This window comes from Ovis aries, chromosome 8 (assembly GCF_016772045.2).
Source record: "Ovis aries strain OAR_USU_Benz2616 breed Rambouillet chromosome 8, ARS-UI_Ramb_v3.0, whole genome shotgun sequence".
Classification (NCBI taxonomy): Eukaryota; Metazoa; Chordata; class Mammalia; order Artiodactyla; family Bovidae; genus Ovis; species Ovis aries.
Window position 1 is genome coordinate 31,795,667 of NC_056061.1, and position 15,102 is coordinate 31,810,768.

At 39.1% G+C, this 15,102-nt stretch overlaps 1 protein-coding gene across 12 annotated transcripts in view; it reads left to right on the forward strand.

The window, feature by feature from the left end:
* The window catches only part of PREP (prolyl endopeptidase), a 584,413-nt gene that overhangs the window by 376,925 nt on the left and 192,386 nt on the right, over positions 1-15,102 (forward strand). For all 12 annotated transcript variants that reach the window (XM_060419547.1, XM_060419550.1, XM_060419545.1 and 9 more), the window contains one exon: positions 9,842-10,040. In XM_060419547.1, the coding sequence (XP_060275530.1) occupies positions 9,969-10,040 (72 nt within the window). In that variant the 5' untranslated portion in view covers positions 9,842-9,968. The remainder of the gene's footprint in view (positions 1-9,841; positions 10,041-15,102) is intronic.

The window sequence follows — 15,102 nt, forward strand, 5'->3', positions numbered from 1 at the left end:
AATAACAATAAGTGATTGTAAGGGAGAGCTTTGGCAACACTGGAAATGATTGAATGGACTAGACACAACATTTTTGAACAGGTGGCTTGTATAATTACTGATTACGTTTGATCTCATTTCTATCCGGTTGAAGGAAGAGAGACAGGCCGTCCTGAGACTGGTCAGAGGTAACCTCACTCTTCTAGGCAAAGGATAACCAGTGCCTAGATTTGGGTGATAGCAATGGGGATAAGAGGAAAAGAACAGAGATCATAAAAGTTAGGAAGGAAGTGGATAAGACCTACTGATTCATTAGCATAAAGAACAATGGCAGAGAAAAGCCAAAGTGTGATGTAATAGAAAAAAAACATTAATTATCTTCTTGGTTTTGCCATGACCCAGATATGGATCCTCAAGACAGTCATTTAAAGTTCTCTTGGCTTCATTTTTCTCATCCCTACAATAAATGTGTAGTTATAACTTCTGAGATCCCTTCCAGATCTAATATTTTGAGGCTGCATGCCCAGATTAATAACAGTAGTATGAACAGAGACACCAGGGAGGGATTTCATTCCAAAGGCTAGGATTTAGATTCTGAGGTTGCCACTGTTGTATGACCTTGAACAAATGACTTAACCCCTCCATACATCACTTTCTGCTATAAAATACAAATAATAATAGTCCCTAAATCACAGAGCTATTCCACATAAAACCTAAAGGGAAGTGCTTGGCATATAATGTTTCAGTAAAGCTGAGAAATTAACAACAGTGCCATCCATACTTATCTATAGAATTGATCACAACTGTGGCTCATGAGCCCAGCACTGGGTCTCTTTGGAAACCAAGACTCTTGCCATCAAATTCAACTTTTATTATGTCTATAACCAAGTAATATATTATGGCGGGAAATATGGGGGTTTTTTTATAGGAATATGCCACGTAGGTACCTGGGCATTGGGTGGCTGAGTCATCAAGCTTGAAGAGTTATAGCCTTCAGATGCTACTTCCTGAAAGTGAATGCTAGTTGTCACGTCCACTCTTTCTAGCCCTGCATTGTCATGTTCTAATATTTGTCATAGGTATTACCCTAGAGCAACAGAACATAAAGATCTGAGTCATTTAGAAAAAAAAATAAGTGTTGATCCAGCAGCTGAAACTGTCAGAAGCAAACCACTCTGAGAACACTGGGTGTCCATGCACCAGATGGAGCAAGTGCGCCTGATCTTCCAGGTCTCAAGGGTGGATAAAGTAAGAATAGGACGAGATGGTGAATGTATACACACACACTGATTCCCTCCTGCCCAAGCTTGCCTTCACCTGAGTCTTAGTATAAGGATGGCAGTTCAGATAATGTCCATCAACTGAAAAACAAATGATTATGATTTGCCTAGGACGGTAGAAGGAAAACCAAGTACAAGAGGGCCAAATTTTGCAGAAGGTCCCAGTGAGGAAACCATGTTGGTACATATGCCTTGATAGTAAAATCATAGAAGACACCTAAATTTTTAAGAAGCAGAGAAGGTTTGCATTCTCATTTAAAATTCAATCTCTGAAAAAAAAAAGATTCAATCTTCTGGATTTTGTAAAATGAGTTATTTCAGAGCTAACTTTCAATTTCAGCTTAAGTGAGGCTGCACACATCAGGAACTCTAAGCCACCATCTAGAACAGGACTAAGGGTACTTTCCAGTCTCAAGTCCAGGTAATTATCTTGAAGTTCCCTTAAACTTCACTTTAAAGGCCACCCAAATTGCTGGTTTGGAAATTTATAATGTACAGGAGAAATGGTAATAAAATAATTCTTTCTTTGTTTCTCTCCCTAGTGCCAAAGAATATTTTTGTTTTATCTCTGCTTCTAAAATTGTTTTCATTATTCTTAAAATCATGCACTGAATAGTCAGAATGGTTATATCACACTTGATTGTCTCTCATTAAAAAGGTTCATAAATGAAGAAAGTGACTCTGTCTTTCCAACCACCCAGAACACCGAATCTTACAATCAGGCTCAGGGAGGAAAACCAACCATCACAAGCATGGCCCCTGTGACCCCTGAACACTTGCTGTTAGTAACTAACACACTGAAATGTCTTACTGTCTATCTTTTTCTTTACAAATGTTAGTGGACATGGATCTATAGTTGTGATTTTTTTTCCTGCTGACAAGCAAAGCTGTCAAGAGGAAATGGGGTGTTGAAGAGGCTGCTGGTGTAGAAGCAGTTTGCTCTTGAGCTCAGCCGTTTCAGTGGTCACCTCCAGCCTTTCTAGCAACTTTTGAAGACCCTATTTCTCTGTATTAAACCTCTTTCTCCTTAATATACCTAGAGGTATTTCTATTTCCAGCTCTGAACTTGGACTGATAATTAATACAACTTGTCTAGGACAGACAACCTCTAGGGATAGTACCAATATAGCACTACAAAATTAATTTTTTCTGATGTATAAAGATACTGTCAGAATTGGTTTTCTGGCTGCTTTACTTTTTCTAAGTGGAGTTATTTTTATTGGTGCTTCCATTATTGCTGTTTTCCTAATTATTAAAATACCAGTGGAATAAACACAAGCAGCACAGTCAGGAATACTTGACTCAAGAAATGGAATTTTTCTTTCTGTTCATTTTCTTGCTACTCAGTACTTGAAAGGAGATGACATTTGTGAATCTTGGTAGGATTATGGAAATATTTAGCTGAGAGCTGTAAAGTCAATGGTCAAATGTTTCTTAATAATGAATAACTTACGTAGTTGTTACAGACTACATGTTGTCACTTCTCTCTTATTATGTTGGTTTTAAATATGAGAAAACTGGGACTCAGAAAACTTTAGTCAAAGTAAACATCACGTGGCCAAGCCAGGACTCAAATCTGGGGTGTTCTAGTTCCAGACACCATGCCCTATCTTAGAGCAGTTTTCTATCCCACACTGCTCTCCTTGCTTTAGAGATCAGGCCTAAAAATTTTAAGTGTATATAGAGTGGTGTGTGTGTGTGTAGATGTGTGTATAGCAAGTGATACAAAGCTCTTATCCTTAATCATGCAGGGTCCTTCGTTTTTCAGCTGTATTTTTTGCTATACAATTGTTTAAAAATCAGGGTACATAATCCTTTACAACACTTTATATATGTTTATGATGTTATTAACTTTAACATTATAATCATATGTTTAATTTATGTATGAAACATTATTTGTCTATGCATCTACAAGTATGTATGTGTGTGTTTCTTGATTAACCTCTGTGGTTTTATTAAATACTGACCTTCACCTTTAGAAGTTTCTAGGAGGAAGGGGCATATTGGAGCCTCATGTGCCAATTCTATTTTCTATCTTTAGATCATCTACATATAAATCGAACCACTTTAAGCCTGATGCTTGTCTGGTGGTTCACAGTTCTCTTTTTAGCTCTCTCTCCTCTTTGAGAAATTGGTTTCTTCTTTCTCCCTTCTTGTCTGTCCTTCACTTGGGCAGTGTTCTCCGGTATCAAGCGGTATCAAAAGTCTTCCTGAAATAATGCAAGTAAACTTTTTCTTCCTTCAAGGTATCTCAAATCTCTTGATAGTCTTCATTTTCTGTATAGCATTGTCATCCTTAATCATTTGGAAGATCTCCTAACAGCCTTTGGTGAATTTCTTGTACTTTTCTGTTTTACTGTATCTGCAGGTTTAGTACAGGCATGAACAAATACTGGAAGCAGAGCCATAGGTGGAGGCTGGGGAGCCAGATTACTAAATTCAGTGTACCTTAAACACGAGAGAAAGTGGATGAACAACTCTTGTTCCTTTATTTCTCTTCTGCTACTTGAGAATCTTTACTCTGTAATGGAAGACCAGCTATGAGGATTGGGTTCTATTGTTTTAACTTGCTACCTGTGTTTAAAAAATGATTAAAGAAGACAACTTAGGTGGTACAAACACGCTTTTTATTTAACACTTCCTGCAGCAGATAGTCTGTTTCACCAGAACTGCAAAATAGGGCAGAAGGCAGGAAGCTTTAAAAGGATAAAGAATAAAGATTAAGGAAGAAAAAAATAGAAAATATCTGATCGGCTGGGGCCACGTAGTCACCCTTGTTTGGGGTGAGAAGGCCCAGAGGTGGCTTGGCATTTGGGGACTGGCCACCCAGATAGACTGTGTCTATAGCCAAGTGGAGGATTTGCAGGGACAGAAAAGCCATCCCACTTTCAGTTTGCTGACATGGCACCCGAGGCAGGAGTAGCTACATCTGTGGCCTAGAAAGTTATTTCAACACATGTAATTTTTCGAAAATCATTAAATGACATTTTAGAATAATTTTTAACCACAAGGCACTCTGTTAAACAGAGCCAACTGTCTCCCACTTGGTTTGAACATGGAAAAAGGTAGGAAAATGCTGTCCAGAAGTCAGTCAGCAAATCAGAAACATACAGACCTGGAAAAAATAACGAAGTTGGTTGGGTGATAGACGCTGCACCAGAAACATCACAACAGGCTTGATGAGGTGATGAGGTTAGAAAGATAACTGTTCAGGATAGAGCCGCTACTGAGGTTGGAAGAGGCTAACATTTGCTGAGTATCTTCTTGGTATTGTGTCCTCTCTAGTGTGTGCTTTTTGCTTGAGTCATCTTGTAAACGATAGTCAAATCACACCCTTGGAGTAGAATTTTACCTAGTGGGGTGAGATAATGCAAGGTAAATGAGGACGGCGCTGGGTGGAGCTGACCATATTCTATGTTCATTCACATTTCGAGTGGGTGCGTTGTGTTTGAGTTTTATTGTGCATGTTTACAGATGCAGGATTTTGGTTTTCAGTAAGCTCGGTGCTGCTGAGGTGCTGTGTATGAGAACTATAGCATCTAGAACTGATAAGATGAAAGCTGCTGCTGCTGCTGAGAACACAGGGGGTGTACTGCTTCAAGTTCTAAAGTGAAAGAAGGGTAAACTGAACCACCTCCAGAACAGAATTAAGTTGCCTTCTCGTTGGGGTGTAAGCTCTAATGTCACAACACTATAAATCACATGGAGTCAACTTTATCTTTGGAAATTCCTTAAGTAGATTTTATTTTGCCAGTATAGAAAGCTCAAAAGCTACAAATGATGTCCTTTTGTTTCTCTATGTATGCTCCCTATAGGTTCCCCTTCCTGGGTTCACTGTGTATACTGTGGGAATGGTGAGCGTAAATAAGGAGGATAGCATAAAGGGATTTCTTGCCAATGCTTTTGTCGTTGTTGTTTGGTGGAACACAGACATCATTGAATTGCTGTATGTTAAGTGAGCTTTTGATGCAGCTCTTCTATTACCAGGAGAGTAAAGGAGGCTCAAAACCAGTCATATAGCTCAAGAACTTAGAGATACTCAGCCTTAGAGTGACACACTCACTGTGTAGACCCCATAGCTACCGTGAAATATTTGGAGGAATGCTCAGTGAAAGAGGAATTAGAACAGAAATGGGCATTTTCAAACAACTGGTAATGGCTGTCTGGAGTACTGTATTAAAAAGAATGTCAGGCAACATCCAAAGTTAGTGGAGAAGAATTCTTCTTAACAATGAGGTCAAAAGCCAGTGTCCAGGTGTTACACATGTTGGAACTGTGTGGATCCAGTTGGAATATACTGAGCACTTCAAAATGGAGTTCATGTGGGACTGGGGATGCTGTTTTCTGTCATGTACACTGAGGAGTCAAAAAAGTCAGTCTGTAACATGGTGTCTTAGGTCAATTACACTTCAACAAAACAAAAAAATGTTAAAGTCAGCCTGGAAAAAGAGGAAAATCAGAGAGAGAGAATAGAGCAATCTTTCAGAAATGAGAGAACTAACCACCCTAAAGAGCATTCTCCTTCATTCCTGATGAGTTTCTGCTTCTCAGGCTTTCTCTCATAAAGAATTACTCATATCCTCCCAATGAATTCACTTTTTATTTTCATATTTTTACTTTAGCTGGTCATTTAGGTTTCTGACTTTTGCAACCAAACAATCCCTAAGAAGTCTATATCTCAGTGGGATATTTTTCAATCCATTTAATTCAATTTAACCAATATTTACTGGATGTTTTTCATACTTCTTACATATACTCATTTGTGTCCAGTTATGAGCTTGACCTATGACTGGAGTTTATGGATGAGTCAAAGGGAACAGCAGGCATAGATGATGAGGAAACATAAATAAATGAAATGTGAGTCCTTAATTCTTCCCAGCCAGGTCATATGTTCTGAGTTTTCTTTGACATTCCTTACTACTGGTGCTAGTGGGTAAGAGGTGTGGGTGGCGGTGGCTGAGACCCGGCCCTCCTAATTGTCATAAGCGCAAACCTGAGGGATGAGGGGGAAGTTTGACACAGGAAATAGCAGCCAGAAGCACGTCTCTCTGATGATGAAGAACACAATCCAGTGAAGCTCTCTAATTAATCAGATCTTTTTTAAAAAATTTCTTCAGAAACTACTGCCTTAATCTCTGAAGATAATAAACCTCACTTGAAGTCTTGAATTGACTCACTCTCCGTAATGACTAAGATACAAGTAGAGCTTTTATCTCACAAAAACCATTACCAAGACACAACCGATTAAAAAGCTAACCAAAATCTCTGTTCCAAGTTAGAGCACTTAGCTCTAGGAAGAACCTGAGGAGAATAATAAACACAGTTTCTTTGTGTATTCTGACTGCAAGGTCAAAAGCAAAGGAAACCCAAACCAAGTCAAAAATGGGAGAGTAAGCTCTTTTATGATATGTGTGTATAGGTATGTATGTTGTTGTTTGGTTGCTAAATCACGTCCGACTCTTTTGCAACCCCATGGACCGTAGCTCGCCAGGCTCCTCTGTCAATGGGATTTCCCAGGCAAGAATACTGGAGTGGGTTGCCATTTCCTTCTCCAGAGGATCTTCCTGACCCAGGGATCAAATCTGCATCTCCTGCATTGGCAGGCATATTCTTTACCACCAAGCCACCTGGGAAACCTGTGTGTATACATATGTTTGTTCAAATATATATGCTATATATATTCCCAAAATATATGACTTGTTTAGGAGGAATGATTACAAAGATGGGATGCTTAGTTTACATGTGAATTCTTAAAAAAAAAAAAATCTTCCTGCAATCTTTCAATGGACCCTAGCCAAGAAAACTGATGAGTTTTTCATCCAAAGGGAAAGGAAAAAATGCACCTTGCTTAGATAAAGCTAATAGCAAAAGGAAGTTTCACAGGATCACAGGGAGCACATGATTCTGGGTGAATGGGAGAGTGGGAAGTTTTGGAGTTAAGGAGTGTGAGAATGAGAGGAACTATCAAAGGACAGAAGACACAGCTTCTAGCCCTGACTGTACTGCAATTGGCTGCAGATCTGTCCAGTGCCCTCCTTAGGTGGAACATCCATCCTTCCATTCATTCATTACTTTAGTGATGTCTTCTAAGCACCAATTATGTACCAGATGCTGTAGGAAGCACTAAAAACACATCTATGAAGGAAGCAACAGAAGGCATATAAAGAAAATTAAAGCAGGGAAAGGAGATGATGCGTGACAGAAGTGTTCTCAGATAAGACAATGAGGGGGGCTTTCTGAGGAGGGGAAATCTGAGCAGAGACCTGAGTGAAGTGAGGAGGGAGCCCTGCAGGTCTGTATCTGGGAGTGCCAGGCAGTTGGAGTATTTGGGACGAAGGCTGTGAGCAAGGACTGACTTGCGAAGTTACAGGCACAGAGACGAGGCCAGTGTTGTGGGAGTGCAGCAAAGCAGGAGGAAAGTCAATGAAGATGCGGCAGAGAGGGAGTTGGAGCCTGGCCTTGTACGTTACAGTGAAAGACCCAGCTTCCATGCCCTCAGAGTAGTTCCCAATTCCTGAGCCCGGGACTTGGGTCTCACTCCCCCCAAGGTCCTGGCAGTGCTTTCACACTGTAGACACTATGCAAAGAAACTGGTTAATAACTGTGAATAAACTACTCCAGAATAAACTCAAAACAGGCACATTAGGTGCCCCCAGCCATGCGAAGTACCTGTGTCAGGTTTACTTAGAGATTTTGGCCAATTCTCTGCACAAATGACCTTGTCTTTGGCAATCAGCTAGTCACATTTGCTACAGTAAAATACTAATCATTTTTATTTCCACATAATTGCTGATCTTGGAGCTTGGCAGGCAACTGCTCGAGATAATAAATGCCTGAAATGTCGAGAGACCTGGAGCCACATGGCACACGTTTTAGTAATCATTTTGGCAGACGCCTTAGAAGTATTTGTTGAATAATCTACTTTCATATTTTAGAAAAAATTGAGTCTTGAGCCAATGACCCAAGAAATGCAAAGGAACGCTGCTGGCATGACAAATTCTCTGAGTTGATAGAAACATTTTTCACTCCAGGATTCTCTTAGGAAATTATGAAATGACATTGCTTCATATAGAAATTTTCTTCAGTATATATTCATTTAGCATTTAGTTTAAAACTATATCCTCTTCTCTTTTAAGGAAGACACAATTAGGGAATTTTCTTTTCTTTTTCTTTCTTTTTTTTTTTTTTTTTTTTTGAGGCAAGAATGGCCTTTGACTCCAGGTTAGATGAAGATACCCCATACAGGACATTGAGGGCTTTGTGATGGCAACAGGAAAAGCCCAGGAAAAAAGAGAACCTTGCTGAAGGACACATGCCCGAAAGGGAAGGGTGGGTGCTGCCGGGGGAAGGGGGAGGAAGGCAAAGAGCTAAGAAGATGAAGGAGACAGGGAAGTGACTGCTATTTCAGGAGATGCCCTGATAAGCTTATTGCAGAGTGTGGAGCACAGTCAGTGACCTTTGACTGGATTCAGATTACAGTCGCTGTCAGTGTTCAGTCGTCGCAGAAATGGTCCCATACTTTTAAAAGAACATGCAACGTAGAGCTAGACTGAAACCCCATCTGTAATGCTGTTAGGTTTTCACCAGTGCTGGTGTAACATCCACATAGATATTGAAAGCCACTCTACATTCTCTACACTGACCACTTACTAAGCCAAGTAGGGTGCTGTGGTCCCCAGTCTCAGCATAAGAATGATGGGTGTTCAAATAGTGTGATTGTTGCAGGAGGTGGAGGAGGCCATCCAAGGAAGGAAAGAGAAGGGATCTATGTGGGATGGTTTTAATTTTATTGAGACCATTTCTTGGAGACTTTATTATCTTTAAATAAGTTTTTATGGTATTCTGTAATATGTATTCTTGAATAGTTCTATTTTTAATAGTTTCTTCATTTTGTTTTCCCTTCTTCCACAGAAGAGATGCCATCTCTTATATTTTAAATCTCTTTTAAAGGATTTAATTTTATAGTGCCATTAAGACCAAAAATATGTCAATTTAGTGAGGGAAGAGATTTAATTGCTTCAGAACATCCTCATTTTGAAATATAAACATGTTTTCTTTTTCTCTTTGGTCAATTTGGCAGCATGAAGTCACTTATTTGTGGCTGTTATTTGTCTCCACAATTTCCCTTAATAGTAGGTTTCACAGTCTCTATATTCATGAAGCATTTCCTTATGTCTGGACCAAATCCCTTTTTGCTCTAATTTGAGGCCAGAGACTTTGTGGAGCTGCTCACAATTGTCTATTGAATAGACAAACACTTGGAGTTTGTTTTGAAAACTCACTTCTCTTTACCAGGGTAGACAGTCCTGATCTCACAGGCATCCTCAATGGCAGTATAATGCCTTCATAATAATGTGCTCACATATAAAACTGGTCTATATAGTTCTACAGTCTCAGGACTAATTCAGGAAATGCAACACAAAATTTATTTGACAATCTTACTTGATAATACTATTATCCATACTATTATCCCTCATATTGGAATGGTTCTTTAATTTACAAAATACTTTTATAAGCAAGAGCTCATTTTATCTTGATCACAAATCTGTGAAATAAATATGACATTTTTTCTTTTCTTTTAGCTTCTTATTTACAGATGAGGTCACTGAATCTCCAACACATTACTAGTAACAGGGAAAGCAGATTCAAGTCTGGCTCTTCTGAGACAAAGACCAGGGACATTTCCACTCCCCAGCAGCTGCCTACTACATGCAAAGCCCTGAGCTGAATGTTGCAAAGGATACAACAATGGTTGCTCATCTTCTGCTGATCTGCTGTGAGGTAAGGAGAAAGGTCTTAGGGAGGAAACTGAAAGATTCGGGCTTTGACTGTTAAGTACTGTTTGGGCAGGTGGAGAAGAAAGTTAGAAACACTCCTGGTATGAGGGGACCTGCCTATATAAAGTATGTTGTGCAAAATCATTGCATGTTAAGCCTATCTCATGCAAAGTGCATCCTTCAAGGTGTGATAAAGTTCCGTGATTAAAAACTAGGGCTATGAAGTCCCAGAGATCTAATCCACCAAGTAGTAACTGTACCCTTCTGGGCAATTTTCTTCATCATTTTTTGTTTCATTTTTCTCATCTTTAATACAAGAGGATTAAATGTAACTATTTGTGTAAATACACTATAAACATTAGCTATCAAAGCACCAAAAATGCTAAAGAGACAAAAACTCTGCAGCATTTAGTAAGAATAAAGGATGGAAGGGGATATTCCTGACTCATATCTCAGTTTCTTACTTCCCAAAGACATAATTCAAAACCTTTCATAGCCTCACCGACAGTTCCTAGTGCTAAAGCATAAGATTGTTCTAATTTCACTCTCATTTTATGGAAAGGAAACAGAGGAATCGTTTCGTGGATAAACCGCTTATCCCTTCCACAGAGATAACTTTCAGTTCTCACTGTTAACTATTAGTGAGTTCAAGGAACCTAAACTGCTCACAGAAAAACTAGTAGGAGAATGAATCATCTTAATTGGCCTCAACTGCCATTTACTTTCTGTCTTAAAATGCAGGTTTGGGGTATTTGTTGTGCACGATTTGTATTTTGTTTAAATTAGAATGACTGTTTCTATAAAACTCACTTCTTACTCTGTCCCCAATCCTGAATTAAACATAAGGAATATGACCAGATTTGCCATACACTTACAGGGACTTGAGCTTAACTCTGAGTATCCCCAGCAAAATGTATTGTTCATGAAAACGGGACAAAAAGAAAGATGTAATCATGATTTAGGGGACAGTGAAGAGGGCTTTTGCTGGAGAGATGGAAGAGGGGAGCATATCGTGTTATGAGGTTGATCATTGTTTCTATTTTACAGGGGAGAATCGAGCATCACAAATAGGTCTTCATGGCCATGCGTGAGTGGTACAAGAGTATAGGCCATTAATTAGCAGTGGTTCTGGTTTTCTTCCTTCTAAGGACTGCTTCGTAAGATGGGAGGAATGTCATTGGGAATTTCAGCATAGGTGTGTTAGTTTGTTATGGCTGCAGTAACAAATTACCACTAACTTAGTGGCTTGAAACAATGCAAATTTGATTATTTTGCTCTTCTGTAGAGTGGAAGTCCAACATGGTTCTCATTGGGCTTAATCAAGATGTTGGCAGGGCTGCATCCCTTTGTGAACGCTCTAGGGCAACACTCAATTCCTTGCCTTTTCAGTATCTAAAGGCCGCCCACATTGTTGGCTTTGGTCTCTGCCTCTCTCCCCAATGCCAGCAAAAGTAGGTTCATTAGGTCTCATACCACATCACTCTTACCTATTCTACTGCTTCTCTCTTCCATTTATAAGAACCCACCTGGATAATCTTTCTAATTTAAGGTTAGCTGATTAGCAGCCTCAATTTCCCTTTGTTATGTAAGATAGCATATTCATAGGATTTGGTGATTAGGATATGAACATCTTTGGGGGACCATAATCCAACCTACCAGAGTAGACAGGGGTACCAAAACACATCTTCAAAACTATTTGTTGAACAGATCGATTATAGGTTATAAGCCTATAGTTGGGTTATAAGCCTCTTTTAAAAATTGTTTTAAATTTATTTTTAACTGGAGGAAAATTGTTTTACAATATTGTATTGATTTCTGCCATACAACAATGTCAATCAGTCATAAGTACACATGCCCCCTTCCTCTTGAACCTCCCCCCAACCTTCACTTCACCCCTCCCCTCTGAGTGTCCCAGGGTACCAGTTGAGGTGCCTGTGTTATGCAATAGCCTCCCATTAGTTATCTATTTTGCATGGTATATATATATGTTTCAATACTACTCTCTCAATTCGTCCCACCCTCTCCTTCCCTCCTTGGGCCCAAAGTCTGTTGTTTCTCTTCATCTCTCTTCCTGCCCTGCAAATATGTTCATCAGTACCATTTTTCTTGATTCTTTATACTGCTGCTACTGCTAAGTCACTTCAGTCGTATCCGACTCTGTGTGACCCCATAGATGGCAGCCCACCAGGCTCCCCCGTCCCTGGGATTCTTCAAGCAAGAACATTAGAGTGGGCTTCCTTTTCCTTCTCCAATGTATGAAAGTGAAAAGTGAAACTGAAGTCGCTCAGTCATGTCTGACTCTTGGCGACCCCATGGACTACAGCCTACCAGGCTCCTCCATCCATGGGATTTTCCAGGCAAGAGTACTGGAGTGGGGTGCCATTGCCTTCTCTGATTCTTTATACATATATATATATATATATATATATATATATATATATACACACACACATTAATATACGATATTTGTTTTTCTCTTTCTGACTTACTTCACTCTGTATAACAGGCTCTAGGTTCATCAACACCACTAGAATTGACTCCAATAAGCCTCCTTTTTGTCCAAAGATACCTACTAAAATTGTTAAGCCTACCTGACGTGGGACCATGGGGTTGGTACTTATTGGTACAGCATCTCTGCCTGCTGAGTTGGAGAGAGGCAAAGAAGGAAGACAAAGAGAGTCAAGATGTTAGGTCCTAAGCTCGGTTCCTATCACCCAACCTCTGTTCTTTGTCTTTACTACATGCACTGAAGGCTACCCCTGTTCAGCAGGACCATCATCTCACACTTCAACGATCACACACCAGGAGCTTCTGTGCAAAGTTCTGTAGAGCTCTACTGTGTCCATCTGCCATCTGCCTACTCAGCTAAAGTGGCTAATAATAACCCCAGGTTCATCCCTTGTTGGCCTTCCCTCCTTCCTAGATATTGAACTTTCATTTCCAAATGCCTCAGGGAAACAGAACTCCAACTCCGATCTGATTAAAAGAAAAGACATATATTCAGTTGTACTTTTAAAGTTCAGGTGGTGACATGACTCAATCTATCCAGTTGACTTTGGATCATCAGAAAGGAGTAGTTAAAAGAAAGTGTTAGGAATATTGAAGGGAAATTAAATTTAATTTTGAAATTACACATTATAATATTTTTAAAGTTTCAAGAGATCATGAACGATTTTTCTTCATTCATTTCTCTTTTGTACCAGAGTAAGGATAGAACCACTTACATCAAAGAAAATTATCTTGTGTTGTTTTTAAGACCTTCCTTCCATCAGAGGATACAACTCCACAAGTTTTCTCAGCAGTATATTAAAGTTTAACAGCTTTCCTATCCAGAATGTATTCCTGGTCTAGCTTACTTTAAAACCACTTATTTTTATATTCTTGGTGGAAGTGTAAGAAATCTGGTTTTCACCATTATGTAGAAAATATTTAGATACTTAAAGACCCTTGTCAATGTTCATCCTTGCCAGGTTTACCAGATTTAAAGCTGGAGAATATGGTACATATTTTGACAGGCCTTATGCTAACACTGTGCTGTCTAATCTGGACTGAAACATTGTGTATACAAGTGCCTGTGAATGACTTGTATGTGTTGTATGTGTGTTGTGTGTGTTCTTTCAAAAACAGAATTACCTGAAAACCCCAGACATATGGGACATCTGGAAACCCTACCAAATTCCCCTTTTTCCAGATCAACTAATGTCAATCCCATTGAATTTTATTCAAATATTCAAACGTATAAATATTGAAATGAGCCATTAAAGGAAGCAGGAACCACACTGTAGCTAAACATCTAGGATGGCTTAAAGCCAAGCTTTCCTAGAAGCAAGAGAATAGCTAAGTGACTTTTTCACTTATTTCCCTTTTAGCGTAAGAAATCTTTGAAACAAAACCACATATCTCAACAGATATTTGAGTGTCCAGTAGATTTTCTGCACTGACATAGGCTCTGTGAACCAGATGAGTAATGTGACTCTTGTGACCTGCTTGGAATATGTTCACACAGAACCCATTACAGGGCAGCCAGGGGAACCCTTGACATGCAACCAGCTCAGCCTTTTCATTCACCCAGGGCTTCAAATGTGTACTTTGGGTTCCTCCTCCCTAAGGGAGGTCTTTGATTGACTGAAGATGTTTATCATTCAAATTTAGGCTTCTGTCCCATTACTAGTACACTTCAAATTAACTATTATTTATAAATCCTGTAATTACCTTACGAAAAGCCCAGTTATACTGCACTGTTTTTGTATGAATAGCATTAATTTATTAATCATAAATATTTAGAATATGCCACAACTATTTATAATCCTGTTAAAAATTTGAGAAATGGCATCTCTCAACCTCTGGGGGGCCCTGTGCATATAAAATCTTGTCTTGGTATCTGAGCCTTCCAGTAATAACCCACAATCAGCAGTTGTATGCCAATAAAATGGACAACGTGGAAGAAATGGACAAATTCTTAGAAAAGTACAATTTTCCAAAACTGAACCAGGAAGAAATAGAAAATCTTAACAGACCCATCACAAGCACGGAAATTGATACTGTAATCAGAAATCTTCCAGCAAACAAAAGCCCAGGTCCAGATGGCTTCACAGCTGAATTCTACCAAAATTTCGAGAAGAGCTAACACCTATCCTACTCAAACTCTTCCAGAAAATTGCAGAGGAAGGTAAACTTCCAAACTCATTCTATGAGGCCACCATCACCCTAATACCAAAACCTGACAAAGATGTCACAAAAAAAGAAAACTACAGGCCAATATCTCTGATGAACATAGATGCAAAAATCCTCAACAAAATTCTAGCAATCAGAATCCAACAACACATTAAAAAGATCATACACCATGACCAAGTGGGCTTTATCCCAGGGATGCAAGGATTCTTCAATATCCGCAAATCAATCAATGTAATTCACCACATTAACAAATTGAAAATAAAAACCATATGATTATCTCAATAGATGCAGAGAAGGCCTTTGACAAAATTCAACATCCATTTATGATAAAAACTCTCCAGAAAGCAGGAATAGAAGGAACATATCTCAACATAATAAAAGCTATCTATGAC